Genomic DNA, 22942 nt, shown 5'->3' on the forward strand with positions numbered 1-22942 from the left:
GGAAGTTTATCATGGCGTCCACCACCCTGGCTTGGAAAGGTCTTTTTTTAACTTTTTCTTTCTATTTTTCCTATTTTTACAATAGTTTTCCCTCATCTTATTTACATGTGGCTCCTCCGATAAGTATTAGAAAGAGTAGTTCAGTCAGTCTAAAGGGTCTTAAGGTTTATGTACATTTATGAAAGAAGATTTTGGAAAATTGCTTAATTAGGATAGAACTCCTGACTGTCAGAGCTCTCTCATTCGTTGCCCGACTTCAATTAAGCAGGTTCTGAACACTTCTGACCTCTCGCTCTGACAGTCAGGAGTTCTATCCTAATTAAGCATATTTTTTTCGATCGCACGGACTTATCCAGGATTATCCCTTTGTTTTTCAATCCTAATTTAAGAATATGATTTTTAAAATTCAGATTCTTCACCAACAAACAAAATCCGCAAATTCTAACTATGACAGTCAGGCACATCCTGGCAAATGAACGGGGTGAGCATTTGCATGGGGTATTCGTCACCCAGTGTAAATGAGATAGGACGTCTTAGGCTAAAAGCGTGAAAATGAATAAAAATGAACTTCAAACTGAAAAAGGGAAAAAAGGAAGAAAACTGGGAACTTTATTTTTTCATTAAAAAAGTTTCTTCAATCTTCGAAGACAAAATTGACCCATGGAAAAAAAATTTCATCTATGCAGTTCTTTGAAATGAAGCAAAATATTTCCAACCCGGTTCAATTAAGCTGGGTATTCGGCGCTATTGCGTCACTTTTGTTTTCGACCCCGTTCATTTGCCAATGGTCGCAAGTGAAAAATACCCCGTCAGTTACATCAATATGCCTTCTTACCTGTCTTTAAAAATATAAATAAAAGTAATCACGAAAAAGGACGCAAAAAAAAAAGACATAAGTGTGAGAACAGAGTAATCAAACTCGTTAGAAAAAGTACCATTAGAAGTCATAAAAAATCAACCTGAATAAATGCAATCGGAATTCCAGAGAACTTCATAATTCCCCAAACAACATTACATTACTATGTCAAACTCCCATTACATAAATTTTACAATTACGTCAGAGTAGACTACGCTCGCCACCGCAGGGGTTTATTTGGAAAGGGTAATTACACTTTATTGTTCGCTTCTTTTTTAAAGATTGGCCGGGTTGGAAAAGTATGAATTTTTTTGTACATATTTACCTACCCCAAATATTTAGGAGGCTGAGTTTTAAACGAATTGTCAAGTTGAAACAAACGATAAATGTATCAAGGTCTGTTTTATTTACCCCCTGGTGACTTAACAAAAGAGACTTAACTCGATGTTACAATCCAATTATTGAAAGTTTGTATCGGCCTTTTTATAATGAGCGAGACATACGTTCTCTGATTACGCAATTTTCATATTGACATTTTCGAGGCATTTTGATGTAACTGCCCGTTCATTTGCCAGGATGTGCCTGACTGTATGAGCAATACCAATAGATAGAGCAGGTCAAAGATGATATATTGAGCCAAAAATCAAAACTAAATTTGGGCGGAGGGCTTCAAAATGACGCCATAAGTAAAAATCTGCCTAATTAGGCACCTTCTAATTAGGAATATTAAAGCCCGTGCTACATTATAAATGTTTATCTCAGTCGAGGATTATGCCCTAAGGCCGATGGAATTTAATGTTATGTTTACCGTAAGCCGCCCGCGTGTTCAAAAACCTGCCGCATCAAGTTGTCATTATTTGCCATTTTCTCGAAAAGTTGTCATTATTTTTCCTCCCACTTGAGCAGAGAACAAAAATTTTCGAAGTTGATATCAAAACAAACGGCCCGTGGGTTTTTTAGATTGTTAACAACCCAAACAGCCCTCTAGTAGTCTTTACCGTGTGAATTTAATTTTGTCATATTGTGGAAATAACATTATATAATTCTCTAGCAGGAAGACAAAGATTTATCTCTTTAAGCTCGTACAAACGGGAACCAAAAGAATCAATAAAAACACGAGAGTTCCGGAGACACAAGAGGAGATTGTGTATCTATAAGGAAAAACGAAAAATCTGGTAAAAATAAATGTTTATGGGAAAATAATGAATAATGAATAATGAAAACTTGGCCGCATCGAATTCTGAAAATCGTCATTACGGTAAACATATCATTAATTTCCATCAGCCTAAATAAGAGAATACCCAAGTTAGAGGATTACCTTATTTAGGAGATTTTCAGTCTCTTATTTAAGAGAATGTTACCTAAACTAGGAGAATTCTGTACGTTTCACAAATTTACTTCAGAGCAGACGCAATATGAAAATAAGATCACGTGAAAGATCACGTTTCCGTGATTCCGATGACCCAAAAACCAAAATAAAATACCTTTTCATTCTTTTTCAAACTTCGAAAAACCATAAATAGCCTCATTTGCATGTGTTGACGTAATTTTTAAAATAATGAAGAAACACCCTCGACCTTCAAAACGCGTTTTTTCTCAAACCCCCTTATTTAGGAGAGACAAGAGCGACTCACTTTCTGTTTGACCCGCGTTTTGACCGCGCTTAAACGCGTTTCTTAAATATGGCCCGAACTATATTATTACTTTTCACGAAATTCTCATGATGTAGATCGGCCTTTAGATTGATAGACCCTAGCCATCCTAGGTCCACGAAACAAAAGCAGAACTCAACCAAATTTTGCTAGAAGGGAGAAAAAAACGTGCTGAGTCGATCTATGAAGTTCAAAACTTGCGCAAATGATGAGAAGGCCAAAAATTAACGAAGAAAGAATAGTCTCCTAGTTAAGAGAAAGAAATCTCCTACTTAAGAGACCTTCTCTTAAATAGAGTAATCTCTTATTTAGGGCATAATCCTCGACTGTATCTGCTACGGTGTAGATAGGGCAATACACCCGCGTTTTATACGCGTTTTTGTCGCGGGTAATAGAAAATTTTTCTAAATGTCATAACTCAAGACTCCATCCATATTACTATATCAAACTTTCAAAATCTGCTCTACACACTAAATTCTTTCATTGGAAGCTGATAAGAATCTGCGGAAATTTGTATTTTTGGAAAAAAACTGGAAATTCGATATATATGTTCTTATAATTAGGATTGAAAAACAAAGGGATAATCCTAATTAAGAAAGTCCGTGCGATCGAAAAAAATATCGGTTTGTGTAAACCGCAGGTTACAGGTCACAGGTAACAGGTCACAGGTTACATGTCATAGGTTACAGGTCAACAAAGTGCAGACCGGAAAAAAGATAAGATTATAACATATACATAACATAACATCAATACATAACTCATTAAATTACAAAAACGTAATACATATAAAATGACAATTGAATAGAATAGAATAACAACCTAGTGACACTTACTTACAAAAATAATGACAAAATCATAAAATATGATGCCTAACAAGACAAAAGCTCGAAAAATATTTATTATACAAAATGTGATGTGGATGGTGTGAATGGATATGTAAAACGGCACAAATCAGAAGCTTGTGAGGTCCCTAAGAGAGTGGTTTTAGAAGGATGAAACTAATTAATCATTCAATTGTTATTTTAATGACTTAATGACAATTTTTGACAAAAATATTGACAGAATCACAAAATATCATGTCTTACAAGAGAAAAACACCAAAAATATTTAGCATGCCGAATGAGATGATAACAATATGGCTGGATATAAAATTACACCAATCAGAAGCTCGTGAGTTCTCTGAGAAGGTAGTTTTAGAGCGATGTGTTTTATTATAATGTAACCATCATACAACATTACAAACATTACAATATGTAATATACCTGTTATACGTATAATATGGTTTCAAATATTTTCTGGTCTGCGTTATACACGGCGCAAACTGCGAAAGATCGATAAAAGCACATGGTTAAATTTTGATGTTTGAAATGGTTTTATATGGATGAAATTGCTTGAGAATTTTGATAATTCTTTGTGTTTTCCAAACATTTTCCTCTGCAATGACATTGATTAGAGTCAACCTATCATCACTGACCTGTAACCTGTAACCTGTAACCTGTGACCTGTAACCTGCGGTTTACACAAACCGAAAAAATATGCTTAATTAGGATAGAACTCCTGACTGTCTGAACAGACAACTACTGTGTGTACTACTGTACTGAGACTGAGATAAAAGTGTGATATAAAAATTAGTATATAAGCATTTATGGTTAGTCTAAAGTATGGACCACAAGACATGAGCTTGGGGGAAATACTGTGTTTTTTGTTTTTGATGATATGATACAAAATAAGCTCTCAAATTCTTTTTAGAGCTGACAATTAGGCTAGGCTAGACTTGCCTCTTTTCTTTTTTTCTATTCCAACAATAAAATGCTTACATACCGTGGAAGTTGGTGGTTGGGCAACTTGCATCAGAGGGGAAAATGAGCAAAATTTCAAAACAAATGTAACAATGCAAGAATCAAGATCTACGCAGCTCCACTCACAGACACAGCTCACGACCCTGGACACCGCTGTACATTGCGCGGTGGAGTCCGATGGGTGTACAGTGGTCGGAGCCTAACCTATTTTTACCACCATACATGTCCCACCGTAACACGAAAAATACCGCCGTACATTCAGTCAGGACCTCATTTCACTTTATCGATATTACGCAAACGGCAGTTTGCGCTAAATTATTTTGGTTTCACTTTCGATTTCAAGCAAAGGTCTTAGCAACAAGGCGCGCGTACATAGCAACGGGGCTGGGTAGAAAAATCTAAACATAGAATTCAAAAAAAATACCGATCATCGTATAGAGCACTAAAATACCCTTTGTTTAGTTTGTTCCTTGGATTATAACTGAAAACATCTTCAAATAACCTTGCCCGCTATCAGCCGCGCGGTAATCTTTGCCCGCTCCAATTCTTAGATAATGAATAAGAGAGGTGCGCTTAGCTAATCCGTGCTCGCGGGCGATAAATTTATGTTTACTTTTCTTGTATATTTTAGTGGTATTTATCCAATGAAAAGGATGTTGACATAATATGCACGACACTGCAAAATATGCACGGCATTGATTGTGACATCATTAAATATGTCAATATCGATTCAACGCCCGTTAAAGAAAATAATTTGTAAATAGTTCTTTTTATCGTAAAATTTAGAAATACGAGCAAAAAGAGTCAAATTTAATATTTGTTTTCCTATCTAGATTAAATTAGCGTTAGAATACGGTAAATTTTCACGAAAAATATTTCGCGATGGCGGTACGCCCAATCGCGCCCACGGGAAAGTTCCAATTTTTAATTATCGGGAAATCGGGGAAACCGGTTCACCACGTGGATAAAAAACGTACGGAATGAAACCTGATAGCAGGTTTTCAACCAGATTTATTCAGATAAAGCTATAAGAGGTTCATTACTTGTGGATTTTAAAACCTACATAAGCAAAAACGAAAGTTGTTGTGAAGGAAAGAGTAAACGCAAGACAGAAGGTTTGGTTGTGTTGATCAGGTATATTTTTATTCTATCCGAACTAATGTTAAAAAAGACCAAAGAGGTCCTGACTGACATTGGGCCATTCCATTTTTTATTCGTTACCCCCCAATGGACGACATGGAATTTCCGTAGCAAATTGCTTTCAAGAAAGTCCGGAATTTCCCTAACAAATTTAACATAAAAAAATCATGGAATTCCAATACTTTAATGCAAAATTAACTAAAATTCATGGAATTCCGATACTTTCTCTTTAAAGTTTGCCTGGAATTCCGTGCAAAAATTTATTTCAAAAATTGATGTCATCCATTAGGGGGTAATGTTCCATTGTATGGTGGGAAGTCGATCGGTGGCAATTCCGTGTATCGTGGGATTCTGTACGGTGGTGTTGTACGGTGTTTTCGATCTTACCTAAAATACCACCGGACACCCACCGGACTCCACCGCGCAATGTACGGCGGTGTCCAGGGTCGTCACAGCTCTATTCTACCATTTTAGAATGTTATATTTGTCGGACAAGTATTATTGGCGAGTTACTCGCTGATAGACCGCTTTCTCACTTACAGTCCTACTTAGGAGAGTATCTTAAAATTGGATACAAAAACAGGCAAATTTCCAGGATTAATCAAAAGATTGAGTTTCAGAATGTGCCTTAGGCTCGAAAAAAGCATACAGGAGGTCCAGAAAACCCCTGGAAATATGCCTGAAAAGTATCCAAAATAGCAATCAACATCCTAATTAGGATACTAAAAATCAAAAAACCTGTATTTTTCACCAACCAGACACATCCGCGCCATCTTACCACTTCCAAGATGTAAATAATAAGCGAATGAGATTGTGTACTGAATTTCATCGAGTTTGGATGGTGGAATGCAAACCTATAGCCCAAAACACCACTCAAATGTGCTAACTAGCATATACAAACGCTTTTTTTGCGCGAAAATTGGACCGTAATGGGCCGTTCCGTAAAAAGAAAAACAAATCTTTTAGCTCATGTTCGCAAAATTTTAGGCTCTAAACGGCAGATTATTACGGATGTTAATTTTCAAGGCACCCGCCAGAGAAATTATTTGAAATTTTGGTCAGTGGTGCAAATCTCGATGAAGAAAAGGTTTGCATAGTTTTCCAAACGCGGATCGAAGAAGTAACCTCAAAAATTCAGGGTCAAAGTGTCTGCTCTCCTATTTAGGATATATACCTAAATCTCCAAATTAGGATACAACTCTCCTAAGTAGGAGAGATTGCCGGCAGGTATCCTAATTTGCACTTGTTCATAACTGACTTAGTTTGGTTTGTTTTTGTGATCTCGCTTTTGTTTTACATTTTCAGCTTGAAAACAAAGGTAAAAGAGACAAAAATTGGGGGCAAGATTGGGGGCATTTGTCTCCATTATTCTGTTTTTCAATGCAACTTTGCTAGACTAAACAAGACAAACCAAAACATAATGACATCACAGTGAATTGGTCTATAGAATCGCGGGTAAATAAAACAGCGTGATTGGATGATGAAAAATCATGCGAGATAATAAATTTTAAGCTGGGGGGAAATTCAGATGTTATTCTATGGCTGCTGAAGGTGTAATCTCAAATTTACTTTTGAAACAAAACCACTTGTCCCCTTGACCAGAGCTGCTAAGCAGCTAGCCTGGTTTACAAAGCGGCATGCGAAAGAGAAATTTAGCACCTTTTAATACACTGTTTATTAACTCAAATAAAATGACTTTGCAGGTTCGATGAAATGGTGGTCGAATTGCCGTCCCATGTTTTGTCAGATAGTCCCAAGTTAGAGCAGTTGACTGTATTGGATTGTTCGAAACTACTTTTAAGAAACATTTCAGCACACACAAGCTATCGCTGACTAACGAGAACTAAGAAACAGTACAATCTTTTCAACAGAATTCTGGAACATCAAGGAGAAGAATGGAAACCCTACAGTTACCTTAAGGGAAGAAATTTTCGCGGAAGAAATTTTCGCGGAATTTGATTTCGCGAAATTTGATTTCGCGAATTTGCTCGTGATTCGCGAAATTAAATTCCGCGAAGCACACCAAAATTGTTAAATCGCGAAATTAAATTCCGCAAAATTCGATTTTTTTTCTTCTTCTTTTATTTTGTTGTTTTTGACCAGGTATTACCAAAAAAGATGGACACAATTGATTTTTAAGCATTATAACGTGTATTTTTTATGAAATATAAACATATATAAACAACTCTGTTATGCTTAAAAGTTAATCTAAGTTGTTAAATTCTTCTCAATCGCGAAATTAAATTCCGTGAAACTTTTAAAATCGGTTCATTCGCGAAATTAAATTCCGCGAAATTAAATTCCGCGAAATTTGCCATTTTGAAACTCTGATTCGCGAAATTAAATTCCGCGAAAATTTCTTCTCGCGAAAATTTCTGCCCTTAAGGTAGCTGGAAAATAGTGTGCCAGCTAGTGTGAGAGCTTATACCTACACAACTGTATATTATGTTTACAGGAGAAGTTTGAGATTGCCACCTATTTGGGTCAGAACTTGTTAAATAAGCAAACTGAAATCATCACCAAAAACTGTTTTGCGCAACGGCCTATCTGCCTATTGAATAACTAATTACTCCAAACAGTTACCTAGAGACAAGATAATTTATCACATATTTTTATTAGATGAGGGAAAGTAATGTATGTGGAGTAATTTGTTATTCAATAGGCCGTGCGTTCTCCAAAACAACTAATGCCGTCACAGACCGAAATTTCTCCTCAAGACTTTCAAATGATTTTTATTTTGAATTGACGTCAGAAAGATTTTTGAAGACATTAAATTGAGGATTTTTATAGAACGTTTATTTCACTGAAGATTGCCATCCTGGATGGCATGAAACTTTTGAGTATGAAATTAACTTAAATCGTTTTCTTTACTCAAAGTAATTTCAAATTTAATGATAATCAATGATATTAAACATAATTATGCATGACATCACTTTTATGGTTGGTTAGGAGATATACATTTTACACCCCTCAAATTTTGTAAAGTTTTGATTTAACTTTGACCAGCCAGGTAATGCATTTGAGGGCTATGCATGTTAGTTGAAACATAGTACACATTGACAGAAGTATTCCCCATGCAATGTTTATATCAAAATCTGCAATAAAAACAAAAGTGGATTCTTCTTCTCAGTGGCGTCTGTAATTTCGCTCATCAGATTCTAAGGGATGAATTTTTTCTTATTTTAGTTCTCAAACAAAAGCAGGAATTTGATGCAAGCGTTATTTTTTCAAAGAATCTTTTCTGAATGGATGAAAGCGCTTTACCTCCATTTGATTGGATACTGCTTTTTAAACAATCGTACAACAATTTTTTGATTGGACAAAATAAGACAATTATTTAGCCCTTTCACGAGCATTTGTGATTGAGCAAAGCAATCTAAATATTTTCCAGGGGTGAATCATTAGTTTTTCTTCTATTTCTTCATGTTTGCCAATCTGGGGAGTCTTCATCAGGAAAACTCATGAAACCCGCCAACTTAATTTTGAGTTTGGCAAGTCCCTAAGCTGCCCTAAGATTGGCGAACAATCATTTTTTCTCACTTTTCTCTTTGATCTTTTATTAGTTTCTTTTGTTGATTTCTTGCGCCATGGATGGCTTACGTGTCATTTCTCAAAATGGAAACACATGGTATTTCCCAAGCTGACTCTGTCGTGTGTGATGAGTCTCCTCAAATCCATATATGGATCATGAATTGGCTGTACAGAAAAAATAGCTTTGAGTCAAAAGATTGGCAAAATAGGATTTCCCATTCATATTCAAAAAAACCTTATCATGTCCACATTAAATGCCCATATAAATTGAACGAGTTTCTAATAACCACACCATGCTGCTTTAGTGAGAAATTCTCTAGTTCTAGTTTTAGCGATAATTTGCAACATTCGATGGCAGTTTATTCCAGTACTACAGTATACCATAGTATACCATAGAGGGAAAGAATGATGTAGAACACTCGACTTTCCTTTGAATTGGTTGGAATCTTACATTAACAACGTTGCCTCTTTGGGTGGACTTCCTCGTGAAAAAAGGAAAACTGGTTTCTACAAAAAATCACTGCTAAAGAAGAAAACCATAGTGTACTTTCAACACAGAAAGTTTCAGCCTCAGATTCCACCTAAATTTTCTGATAGAGGGTATAATACCTCTATTTTTTGTAGGTTTTAAGGAGTATCTAACTTTTGTATTTCTACATAAAGAAATAATCAAGAGTGTAAGAAAATCCCTGGAAAATCCTAAAAAATAGAAAAATAAATATTTTGCTGCCGGCGACTGGGTGAGTTTTTTTTTGTCACCCGCATTTCCAGAAACAAGACTATTTTTCTTTTTAGCCAATTCTTAATTTTGATTTTTATCTCCTACATTCAAGGGTTTCTAGGTCCAAAGGCTTTCTGAGGGTATCTGGGCTCACTTCATAACACCATTTATTAGCTATCCAGCGATATGGAATGGACTTTCGTTAAATCATTTCAATTTGGTAAATTAAGGATTAATTATCTACTAGATCCCATATCGTACTTGCATATTCCACCAACAGAAACAGGAAACAGAAAAGTGACGAAATTTTCAATTTGGAAACAGTTTCCTGTTCGGGTTATTTTCACCTTCCCGTTCGGAAAATATTTCTTGTTAAGGCAATAGTTGCCTTTTCATGTAGTGGTACCGACTGTCTTATGGATATTTTAAAGCACATTCGATGCGTGTTTTTGTCAGTCCATGACAAATTTCAGTTTTTAATTTTATGTTTTTGACCATGAATGTTATGTCAATGATATGTCAATGATATTTCTTTTGTTGGTCAATCTCAAAATTAAAAATTTGTCAAGACGGAATTGCATTGACCGATTTGTTTCCCTCAATACTATTTTAAAGTCATTTTAAAGTTGTGCAGCATATCTTCAGTTGAGAGGATTGAACGATAAAGGTATGCATCATCTGAAATAGATCCTTTTTTTGGACCTACCCCGGTGGAGGTCCTATAAATTAACCTTTGTCCGTCCGTCCGTTAGTTACCAGCTTTTCTCGAGATTGGCTCATTAGTTTTTTCTGATTTTTTGCACAATGATGCAAAATGGCAATGCCCAAAATGTGACGGAGTCCGATTTTCGAAAAAAAAATTTTGGGGGCAAATTTGGGCCAAAAAACGGCTAAAAAACGGGTTTTTTGGACTTTGTGAAAAATTGGATCATTAATTTTTTCTGATTTTTTGCACGAAAGTAGGGTACCATCATAGGTATAAAATGGCTCAAGCAGATTTTGCAAAAAATTTGTTGGCTCAAAAAAACGCAGTTTATCTATAAGAATCACTATTAATAAGCATTCATTCATGTTCTTAGTCAAATTACTCAATTTTTTATGAGATATATGTTTTTATCTGCTCAAGAGGGCTTACTTTTGAAGAATATATGTGTTTAGACAGGAAATTTGGGTTGGTTGGCGTTTTTTTATAGAAAAACTGGCCAAATTCGATATTTTTTTATAAGCACATTATCAATTACTTAGGTATTGGCTTTTCTCGAGATTGGCTCTTTCATTCTTTATGATTTTTTACACAAAGATGCATAACTAATAACCCTTGAATGTGACAGAACCCGATTTTCGAAAAAAAATGTTTTTGGGCAAATTTGGGCCAAAAAAACGGCTAAAAAACAGGTTTTTTAGACTTGTGAAAAATTGGATCATTAATTTTTCTAATTTTCTGCATAAAGTAGGGTACCATCATAGGAAAAGATGGCTTAAGCAGATTTTTGCAAAAAAAATTTTGTTGGCTCAAAAACGCATGTTTATCTATAAGAATCACTATTAATAAGCATACATCAATGTTCTTAGTCAAATTACTCAATTTTTTTATGAGATAGATGTTTTTCTTTTCTCACGAGTGTTTAGACAGGAAATTTTGGTTGTTTGGCATGTTTTTATAGAAAAACTGGCCAAATTCGATATTTTTTATAAGCACATTATCAATTACTTAGGTATTAGATTGATTGGCTCTTTCATTTTCTACGATTTTTTGCATAAAGATTCATAATTATAAACCCTCAAATGTGACGGAGCCCGATTTTTGGAGAAAAAAATTTTGGGGTATATTTCAGCTAAAAAAACGTGACCTAACTTATAAACGTGTTAAATGCATAATCCAGGTAGGTCCATCAAAGTATCACTTGTTTTTATTTAACTTCGTCAGGCATATCGTTCATGTAAATTAAGAATAGTAACGACAACTGTATTATTTCAATACGTTATCAACTTAGATCAACTTGTAACTTTTGGAGGTCAAATCCGTTCAATGATTCCTTTAAACATCTTCTCGCCATTGCCTTTTTCAGAATCGTTCACTTGTCGCATTGCCTTGGATAATTTCTACCTTTTTAAATGAACCCTATCACAGTGGGAATTGGACTCAGACCTTCTGCAAGGAAGGCAAGGATGATTAGAACTTAACCAGTGCACCTCATTTAAAATTAATTACATCACCAGAAAGTGATTGTGATATTTCCTTAAAATAAAAAATCTAAAGCCATAAAATCACCTGTTTGGAATATGAAAACCTAGTCTGCTATCTCTTGGGAGTCAAAATGTATGTAGAAACGTAGTGATAATGTGGGTTTGTTTCACCAAAGACAGTGCTCTGTAAAAACTTGTAGAATTTTTTATAAAGGAGACACTTTACTAGAGGAAATGAGATTTGATTAAAAGATAAGCCGAGCCCAAGACTTTTATGTGAGAATTGGAGCTGTCTATTTTATATTTACCTTGTGGAGAAAGTTTTGATTATATCTTTCAGATGCATGTGTGTAATATTACCCTTTTGAGAGTTCAAGAGGTTACAGTAGTTTTATACTTTTAATATGAAAAAATATGTCATTGAAAGTTTCATACACAAAAAGAAAACTCTACAGGGCACATATTTTATGTGAATTTTCTGTAAATATTTGAACTATCTAGTTATTTTTGATTTTCAGTTATAACTTCCCTAGTTTTTCTGACATGTACTTATGAAGTGTTAGTCTTTAAAAGACTTTAACCATTAAAACCGGACTGTTATTTTTCAGTTAGAAGTTACAATAGCAAGCAATAGTGAAAGATTGTTGTCTTTTACCTAGTCATCTCAGGTTTAACGTAAATAATGTTTATGTTTTTGTACACTTCTTTGCGACCATGTTAAGACCACTTTTAAGGGTGTATTAGTTTGATTTCATTGATTTGGTATCCATATGAAAGCTAAAGAATGAAAACCCTTAATGTGACTGTGAGATGATTTTAGATCAAAAGAAATTACTCACAAAATCTCTTTTCTACAAATTGTACGTCTCCAGCGTTTTGATTGCTAATTACTTGCGATATTCGTTAAAAATATGCATTCCTCATTATGCTATTTGTTGAATGTCACAACTTACATTCAAGTTGAAAGATGCGAAAATTGTTCTTTTTTTAAGCAATGAAAAACATGGATAGTAAACTGCACATAAAGATTTATGTACAGGCCGGTATACACACGCTCCACATTGAAACGGAAATGAAAACTTGGAAAGGTTTCATGCGAAAAGGATAAGAAAGTTATGGAGTATTTCCGTGCTATGTCTTTATTCAGCTTTATCTTTTAAAAATCTTTTTTTTTATATTTTAGAAAACCAAAAAGATGAAAAATAAGCTATGAAAATATTTGTGTAAAGATGGCGTCAGCAGTTACGACAGCAAAAGTAAACAACCAGAACCATTGTAAAGAAGATACGGCACTCGACCTCAAAAAGAAAAATGAGAGCCTCAGCAAGGAGGTTGAACGCCTCACCGCCCTCGTTAGCAAATCTGAACGTAAACGACGCAAACAGAAAATTGTGTACGAGAAAAACATGGAAAATTTAAGTATACGGTTAGTTGACTTTGAAAGTAATTTACGGAAAGAACAAAAAGAGATACAAGATTTGATCTCAAAAAAAGAGCAACAGATCAAAGTGCGAGAGGAACTCGTTAAAACTCTACGAGATAAACTAACGCAGCAATTTTGTAACCAATGCGGCTGTGCAAATCCGAAAGTCGACTCCATGGACGTGGACTGGGAACTAGATATCGATGAAGATAAAAACGAAGTCATCAAAAAATTACCACCCCTAGATCTGCCGCCGCCCGAAGAAAGCAAACAGATTAGTTTCACTAACCACCGCCCATTCCGCCCTAAAAGTAAATTGTCGCCCGTGGCGGAAGAAAGTGAGATTTCGTTTGGTTCTTCATTGCGTGATATTCACGCTGACCTAACACCAGATCGTTTCCACGCTGCCTTGACGGCTTCGTTAGGAAGTTTACTGGATAATGTTGAAGATGGGGTGGAAACGCCAACCAATTCTATCGGAGGCGGGTCGAACGAGGACAATTCGAACGCCGAGGAGAAGTCTCCTGAAGACCAGTGCGATATTAATGAAGCTAACATTGAAGAGACTGTTTCTGTACTTACTCCTGCTTTTGAGCAAGTTGTTGTTAAGGAAAAGGTAGCTTCCCCTTCGAATGGTCTGTTTACTTTCAGTGACAGACTGAGCTCAAACATTTTATCTCTAGTGAATCAGAATTTAGCTCAAAAGAAAACGAAGCGTATCGACTCCCCTCCTAACAAAGGAAAAGAGAACATTTCTAACATACAAAATTTCTGTGCGAATATCGTGACTAAAAATCTCTTAGAAGCTATGAATGAAATTTCGGCTTCTAAACAAAAAGAGTGTGTGATTTCGTCATCCACTCGTGAACGCACTCCAACAGTGGATCCATCTTCAGACAAAATGAAGCGTTTACATACTGCTGCTGTATCCTTTGTTGATCAGTTCATTTCCAATGATTTTATGAGTGAATCGTTAAGTCAAAGATCACTCTCACCGAGAAGAGTACCTCCGATGTCTTCAGATGAAATACCGGATGAGATAAGTCAGGAAGATTCCATTCTTACTGGAAATGAAAAACAAAGGGAGCTCTTTGATCATGCAAGATTGGATACAGACATGAATCCCAATAACTCGACCTTGGTAACTGAACCTACTTTAGATGATGATAAATGTGTCGTTATCAGGGAGGAAGAACCAACCGAAATTGTGAGTATTGAGACAAACGAGAAACGAACGAGCTTCAACGACAATGACCAGGAACTGAGTGAAAAACGAATATCCAATGTGGAGGCAAGCGATCAAAGAATACCCGACGACGAAAACGAAACGACCGACGAACAACGACTGCCTACCGAGCCGAATGATAACCGAACTTCGACGGAGGAACTGAACGGACATTTAAAATCTGACGAACCAAGTGAAAAACAAATTCCAGACAATCAAATAACCGAACAACAGATTCAGGACGAGCAACAACAGTCCATGGAGCCAGCTAACGGAGAAATTGAAAACGAGCACCAGCCGGCAGATGATACGAGCGACCACAAGCGAACGAACAACGAAAATTCTCCACCGAATGACGCATCGCCCGATTCGACGAAAAGTAAGAAAAAGAAAAAAAAGAAGAAGAAAAAACGTAAAAGTGTTAGTAACGAATCAGATGAATCGTTCGTTTCGGCTACCGGTGAAAACACTCAAGATACTTCAGCCGATCAACCTGTCATGGAACGTATGAAATTACCCGTTGAAGACAAATTCAGCCTCACATTGGATGATCAGTTAGATTTGTTGGGTGAAAGTCCAACAAGCCCTACCCATAGTACGTTAGGTGAACAGCTAAGTCAAACTACAAAAATGTAATGATTGTAACGTATGTTTCAGTTTGTGGGCCAATTGGTGACTTTTTTAGACTATTTTACTCGTTTTTAGATGATTTTTAAAAGAAACTTAGATTGATAAACTTTTTTTTTATTTTGAAAATTGAGATTTTAGAATCTTTTCTTTTTATTTATCCGATTACCATACTACAGGAATATTACTATACTAGTCATTTTATTAGCACGAATTGAAAAATTTTGTGTGAATAAAGACTCCTATCCCTTAATTCAAACCAGTCGCTGTTTCCTTGAAAAAGCAGAAAAAATCGTATTAATTTCAAATCGTGCACATTTCAAGGCCGTTAAATACTTACCTAGTAATATTTGTGTAATAAGGTAATCGATTTTCAGGAATAAACCCTTGAATTCATAAAGTTGGGTTCTCTTCGTATCTTTAACCGTGAACATGCTTTAACAAATGAGTCGTCACGTCAAAACCGCTGTCCATATTTTGTAGAGAGGTGTTTGGCAAGTCGAAGTATCATGCCACTTAACAGCGACCGATCTACTCATGCCCCATTTTATTATTAAGTGAGTTGAAACAGGTTAATACCACATATTTCTGTAAAACCCGAAGGGCTAGTTGTCTTGCTTTAAGCTCTTTCAAGCAAAAAATGTGTCAGTGTCTCAAAAGATATTGCTGCTGTTGTTTTCGAAAACCTGCGAAGCTTCCTATTGGTCAAGCGCTGAAATTTTTATTGTAATGTCACGTGACCAAGGAATGATTTCTTACCTAACCTCGGCACACTTTTCAGCCAAAGCACGATATCTAGCCCTTCGGGCTTTATAAATCTATGGTTAATACCCTTCTTAAATAGCCTGACTGCTCACTACCTTAAGGGAACTAATTTTTTCGGGAACTAATTTTTGCGGTTTTTGCGGATTTGGTCCGAAACCGCAAAATTTAGTTCTCGCACAAATTTTGTCGACCTACGGACCACAAAAATTAATTCCCGCAAAATTTTTCGAAATTGGTCATCCGCAAAAATAAATTTAACGATAAATTTTCTTTAAGTTTCATTTCAAAGATTTTTTTGCTAATAAGCACAACTGCTCTTTCTTTCTCTCTTTGAGCCTTTCTACTGTTCTGAACGACTCAAGATCTATTTTTGTTGAAGCTCTTTTGGTGAAATTTTAAAGGAAAATTAATTTTTCATTGAAAATTAACAAGAATTTTAGACCCATTTGAATGAATTTCTTTCTAAGCACACTAATTGATGTCTGCCATTTTTGTACAAAACGTATCAACAGAATTTTGGTTCATGAAAATTTTTATTTCATGCTAGCTGACCGCAAAATTTAATTCCGGTAAATATTAAGATAATTTAACGACCGCAAAAATCAATTCCGCAAAAGAAATAAGGTATTATCTGGGTAATTATTAGCGGCTATCGTGTGTGTGATTATGAAAAAAACTGAAGTGGAAAAATAAAAACCTTTTTCTTTCCGCTATCGAGAAGACTGCATTCTTGTAATGTTGTTAAAACTACCTTAAAGAGAACTAATTTCGAAATTACCTCTCTCCAAAATTAAATTATTTGCTGTCTCTCCAAAATTAGTTCTTGCGTGAATAGAAATGTTTGCTTGCTTAATAATGATAACGTATATTTTACATTTTTATAAAGGGAGAAATTTCGGTGGAAAGAACATGTTGCTGTTTAATTTTAACAACAATTTCTCCGCAGAAAATCCTATAACCAATAAAACATTTGATTTTCCGGTGAAAATGTCCTTCAATCTGTTAGATTAGGTTTTGCTAAAAATTTCATCCTTTAAGGTAGTTTTTCTCGGAGTTAATTCGATATTCTTTTCAAGGGTTTTAATTTTGTTTTCACGGAACGAAACTTTTAAAACAGCTCCTAGCATGCTTTTCAATTTCTTTTTTAAATGATCAAGGTTCTGTAAAGTTTTATATTATTCATGTCACTTAGAGTTAGAAAATTATGTATCTCTTATCTTTATATTCAAATACGATACTTCACCCAATTCTAGTCTAATGTAATATTTCTGTTTTAGACATTATAGATACGATGTTTAAATTTGTTTTTTATCAGTGTCCAGCTGTTCCACTTGCCTGAAGAAATATTCAGGATTTTGACAGATCTTCCAAAAATCAATTCTCTTCTAGCCAAATATCTTTACTTAGTAATAATGTTCAGGATTAATAAGAGCAGGACTTTTTTAAAGAGTTTTGGCTAAACTATTCCAATGTTGTTGTTTTTTCGTTACTACATTTCTCATTCATACCAAACCCATTAACAAATTCACCAAGCAAGCATTTTTACCGGTGGACTCAGATATTTTAACTTTTTAAGAATCTTTTGAACTTTATTAGAAGGAGAATATATTGTTTACTTTTTTTAGTTTGTCAAAAATTATACATACCAAAATATATGTTTGAAATCTTTGAAAAATTTCTTAAAGCCGTCATTTATTTTAATCATAGTCAGGGGCCGTCTGCATAATACGTACGCACTAAAATGACGAAAATCGAGTATCCCTCGCACGCAAATGGCTATACCCCCTGGTAAGTACGTACTTTTTCACTCAAACCCCCCCCCCCCTCGGTTGAAGCAAATTTCGAATTCAAATCGTTTGGGTCGGACTTTTATTTCATACATGAAACTCAATGTTGACTAAGAAACCTTTTTATTTCCTTGATGCGTATAAAAAGCGTAAAAGTCGACAAAAAAACAAGCAAAAAAGGGTTATGAAAAAACTTTCTCTGCGTACGTACATTTTCATTTGACCAATCAAAATTCAAATTTATGTTTCTTATTTCCAATGAAAACCGATGTGTTATTTTAAAATTTATAGAACTCGAGAAAATTAGGTCAAAGAGAGAAACTTCTTTTGTGGTACACCCAGTATTATTCCACTTACGAATACCTTAAGTGGATTGATTTTGGCGTGGATTAGATTTTGCGAATTTTGCAAAATTTTTACAAAATTCGCCAAATTTAACAAAAAGAATATCATGTGAAAAGTTACACCTTTTCAGTATATCTTATAGTAGTATTTACCATTTTAGTGTCTGCAAATTCCCAATTCGCCAAATTTTACAAAAATGATCAATTGCCAAATTAAATCCACGCAAAAATTAATCCACTTAAGGTATCTTTTCAACAATCACAATTTCCCAACCTATTTCTCATTATGTTATATCATAACAGTAGAGCTTTTTCTTGTTTCTGCTGCAATTTCTTTTTGTTTCAATGGTATCAGTATGAAATTGTTGTTTTTTTTTCATTTGATGTTTCACCGATGTGAAAAAATATTTTTCGTCAAACATTTTCTCATCAAAATTATTTTTCACCAAAGATTTTCACATTGAATTTTTTTTCGTCATATTCTTTTTTTCAGTTATATTTAACATCATATTTGACCCCCGAGAATTCCCCACAATGCTTTGTGCAGAAAAAATTTCACAGTTAATCTTTCTCTGCAGTTTTCGATTTTTTTAGCGATTTTTTCCAGTGAATTCAAAAATGATTTTGCATCAAATATTTTTTTTAACTCGAAATTACCTTTCAATTTCATCAAATATTTTTCACGTCAAAATTATTTTGAATAATATTTTCACCTCGCTCAAAATTATCAAATATTTTTCAAATCCAAATTGTTTTCCACCTCAGAATCGTCTTTCGTCAAATATTTTTCACATTAAAATTAATTTCTTCAAGTATTTTTCACCTCAAAATTATCTTTCATCAAATATCTTTTTATCAAAAATTATTTTTCACCTCAAAATTATCTTTTGCCATATATTTTTCACATCAAAACTATTTTGCATCAAATATTTTTCACCTTCAAATTATCTTTCGTCACATATTTTTCACATTCCAAATTATCTTTCGTCACATATTTTTCACATTCCAAATTATCTTTCGTCACATATTTTTCACATTAAAACTATTTTGCATCAAATGTTTTCACATTAGAATTAATTTCATCAAATATTTTTCACCTCAAAAATTATCTTTCGTAAAATAATTTTCAAATCAAAAAATTTTTCCACCTCAAAATTATCTTTCACCGAATATTTTTTATATCAAAATTATTTTGCACCAAATATTTTCACATAATTTCAAAATTTCGTCAAATATCTTTCACCTCAAACTCATCTTTCATCAAATCGAAATTGTTTTCCAGCTCAAAATTATCTCACGTCAACTATTTTCACGCTTTGTCAAATTTTCTCTCTTTAAAATTAATTTTCTCCCAGTCTGAAAATTTCAAAAGAACCATTCATCGGAAAGAAGAAATTTTTTATTTAATTGAGCATAACCTTTGATCTAATGAGTTGAATTTAATAAATGACCCATTACAATTTAAGTTTATCTTTCTTCTTTACAATGAAATAGAAACAGTTCTTTTCAATTTTTTAGCTTTTTAGAAAATTGATTTTAAACAGAGAAACTTTTTTGTGGCGCACCGGTATATATTTCTAGCGCTTTACAGATAGAAAGACGGTCGAAGTTGAATTTATTCTTCATAGTGACGGTGGACGAACTAAAACCTCCTTACCCCCTGGAAATTTTAGGATAACTTTTTACCCCCTGGAAAATGAAAAAAGAAACACTCCTTTAGACCCCCTGGAAATTTTTCTCATGTTACCCCCTGGAAATGTTCGTCCACCCCCTGAAATGCCCTAATGCAACGAATGTTCACAATAAACTAAAATTGTGCGAATTTTAAAAGATTTTTCTTAAGGTATGTGTAGCAATCCACCGAGCCTATTGTTTATGAAAGGAGCAAGAATTTGACAAAATAAAATATAGATAGGTAACTATATAATATTTAAGTAAAATGATGATTACCAAATATTATCTGATTGATAGTCCAAAATCAATCAGCAGGAAATAAGAGATGGTTGTTGAGATTTGCTACTTTGTCTCTACTTTGTCACTTGCACCGATTCCCGAATATCAAAATTACAACTGTTTTTGTCAAAACAAATGCTCAAACATTTTTTGATTGTTCAAGAGTGAATGTGCATTCAAACCATCGTATAAAGGTTTGAAATTGTGGCCACATTAACACCGGCGTAAAAAAGGGCCGATATGGTACTGAAATCATAAGTTTTCATTCTCGTGATGACAATACACACGTGTCATGCGATGGTCACGTGATCATATTGACCAATAGGATTAAAAGAAAGATGACAATAGCGGACAGTATGATAGCAGTTCGTTTTTCTTCGATGAATGTTTTCATTTGAACAAGAAGATTGTTTTGTTCTTCGTCGTCATAGAAATCCTCGTCACTGTTGCATTCTGGGTATTCATTTTGTCCACAGTTGAAATGATCGACGATGGAAGTCTGAAATATTTGAAGAACATTTTTAAGGGCTTACTGTGAGGCTTAACAATCAAATTTTAACACCCCCTTCTCACGCACAGACCCACTGGGAACCCTTCCCAATGGAAAAATAGGCCAAAATATCGTCCCTGGTGGAAAGTTATACTCCAATTTTTGTCCCCACTGAAAATAAACGAATATTATGCAAAATATTATGCTATTTTTCATATCCCCACTGAATTTTCTGACTTGAAAAATTTGAAGAATTTAAATCCCCAGTCATAAAAAATATGGGAATATCAATCCCCATCGAGTTTCAGTCCGTTATTTTTACCCCTAACTGGTTGAAAAAATTCTACCGGGTCTGTTTACGCACACTCTGACTCTGAGAGAAAATTTGAATGAAAACATTCCCCTTACATCGGTGTACAACAAATCTTAATTTACCTAGCATATCCCTATCCCACCACGCGATTTTCTGATCAGTCAGGCGTTGTTCGTGTGGTACTGGCTAAACTTTAGCCTGGCTAGGAAAATTTTAATTTTCGGAGCTGAATTTTATAAGCATAAGATTTTGGTCGAAATCAAAAGTAACCCAGTTTTTCTGAGTTTCGCACTGTAGGATCTAAAACTTAGGAATTGTTGACAATTCGCTCAAGTTCTTACCCAGCCTCCTTGTTCTTTTATCCAACTTGCTAGCCGTTTAAAAACAAAAACACCGAACCAATAAACCATTCGTCCTGGTAATTCGTTCTTCCCATGAGTCATACTATCCAACGCCAAACCGCCCGTAAAGGCGTAAAAAGCGATAATCTTCGCCCAAGTTATACCACCGGTGAATAAAAAGTTACCAAATTTATTGAAAGAGTCCCACACAACGATTTCACTGTTATAGTTAATTTTCAGATGGGATGATAGCTTTGTGTACAAACGAGGATATTTCATTTCAAGAATCTGACCCATGTTTTGTAAAACGTTCGAATATTCTTCACTGATCTCAGTACTGTTCTGTTCAAACCCTTTCAAACCAGATCGCGCTAGTCTGGCTTCGATGTACTCTTCACATAGCCTCTGCGCTGTAATGGTAATATCTTCAACGGAGTTAGGCTGGATATCCTTTCGTGAAAGTTTACGTCCCAAAAACATGACGGACTCTGTGCGACTTCGAGTAAATTGTCGTGACACTTCAACTATATTTTTACTCTTCCAAATGTTTAAGACTTTCTCCAACTTAAGTAGACTGTCTCGTTTCAACGGCACTTCTTTTGCCATTCTGACCTCTATTTACCGTGTACAAAATACACTTCTATTTAATATTTAAAAGCTGTATAAAGCAAGAAAAAGGAAGAGGCTTTTTGTCTTCTTCTTCTTTCAAATACTTCTTCTTATTTTAACGCTGAACAAATATTGATTTTTCATCCGAGTTTTATCGAGGGAAGCAAGCGGTTATTTTCCTTCGTAAAATCTTGACATCAAGTTACCAAATAGTCGATGGTGGCGAAGATCAACGAATCTCTTAGCTATCCCAAAATGAACGATAAAGGAATGGACTCTAAGACGACAAGTTCTTCTGTTTAATAATAGAGTGTTTGTTGCGATATTCTGTTATTACAATAACTCGTAGAGCGATCGAAGCAAAAAGTCGATTCCAAGTAGTGCTCTTTCACTGCCGTATTTCATTTAGACCTTCCGCAGCTTTTCTTTCTCTCTGTTGCTCAACTGAATCTGATTTAGCAGAGTAAATGAAGAAGATATCTCAAAAAATGAAGGATAGCTCTCTCCTTCTCAGTGATTCGTTGTTGGGTTTGTTAGACAAAGGTGATTTGGAGGACGATAGGAAGACCTCTCCACGGTCAGGTTAAATCGAGATCCACACAAGAAGGAAAGGCGTCAAGATTTGTATTTCAAGGGACTTTAGAGATGAGTTTTATGATAAAACACCATGTTGAAGTTAGTTTAGAACCAGCGAGGAAGTTTTTTAAAGTGTGAGTGAAAAAACAGCAGGTGTTTTTTTGCAGTAAAAGAACATAGATATTCTTCTTTTTCATCTGGTTTTTCTTTTTTCTTTTCATAATTTCAAGTTAACAAATTTTCAATAATATTTCTTCTTCTCACTCGACAAGTCGACGAGTTTCAAACTTTTCATAACATACTTCTAATAATCATTACTTATAGACTATACTAAAATGTAAGTTATCAAATCAAAAACAATGAGCCAATTAAATGTGTTTATGAACTGGGTGAATTTCCACTGAGTATAGTGCCGTAGCAACTGGGGGGGCAAGGGGGGGGGCTATGCCCCCCCAATAATTTTTTCAAAAATGGTTATTTTGCAAAATGCAAAGTTTTTCTTTTTTAATTTGTCATAATTGTCACAATTGAGTGCATTTTCAAGCAATCTAGAGCTCAAATTTTCAAAATTTTCCCCCTCGGGCCAAACCATGGTTGGCCCTC

At 34.8% G+C, this 22942-nt stretch overlaps 2 protein-coding genes across 2 annotated transcripts in view; one reads left to right on the forward strand and one right to left on the reverse strand.

Annotated features, from left to right (window-relative positions):
- LOC136800563 (uncharacterized) overlaps positions 1 to 22942 on the forward strand; it is a 25750-nt gene continuing 2808 nt past the window's right edge. Inside the window, exon 1 of the mRNA XM_067057224.1 lies at positions 1 to 39. The gene's annotated coding sequence lies outside the window, so the exon portion shown is untranslated. The remainder of the gene's footprint in view (positions 40 to 22942) is intronic.
- LOC136800562 (bcl-2-related ovarian killer protein-like) lies at positions 19969 to 22349 on the reverse strand. The gene is made up of 2 exons (XM_067057223.1): positions 21155 to 22349; positions 19969 to 20509 (listed from the first exon to the last, which is right to left on the reverse strand). The coding sequence occupies exons 1-2, from the start codon at positions 21758 to 21760 to the stop codon at positions 20312 to 20314; spliced, it is 804 nt and encodes a 267-aa protein (XP_066913324.1). The 5' UTR covers positions 21761 to 22349; the 3' UTR covers positions 19969 to 20311.

Source organism: Clytia hemisphaerica, unplaced genomic scaffold (assembly GCF_902728285.1).
Source record: "Clytia hemisphaerica strain Z4C2 unplaced genomic scaffold, Clytia hemisphaerica genome assembly, whole genome shotgun sequence".
NCBI classification, from domain to species: domain Eukaryota; kingdom Metazoa; phylum Cnidaria; class Hydrozoa; order Leptothecata; family Clytiidae; genus Clytia; species Clytia hemisphaerica.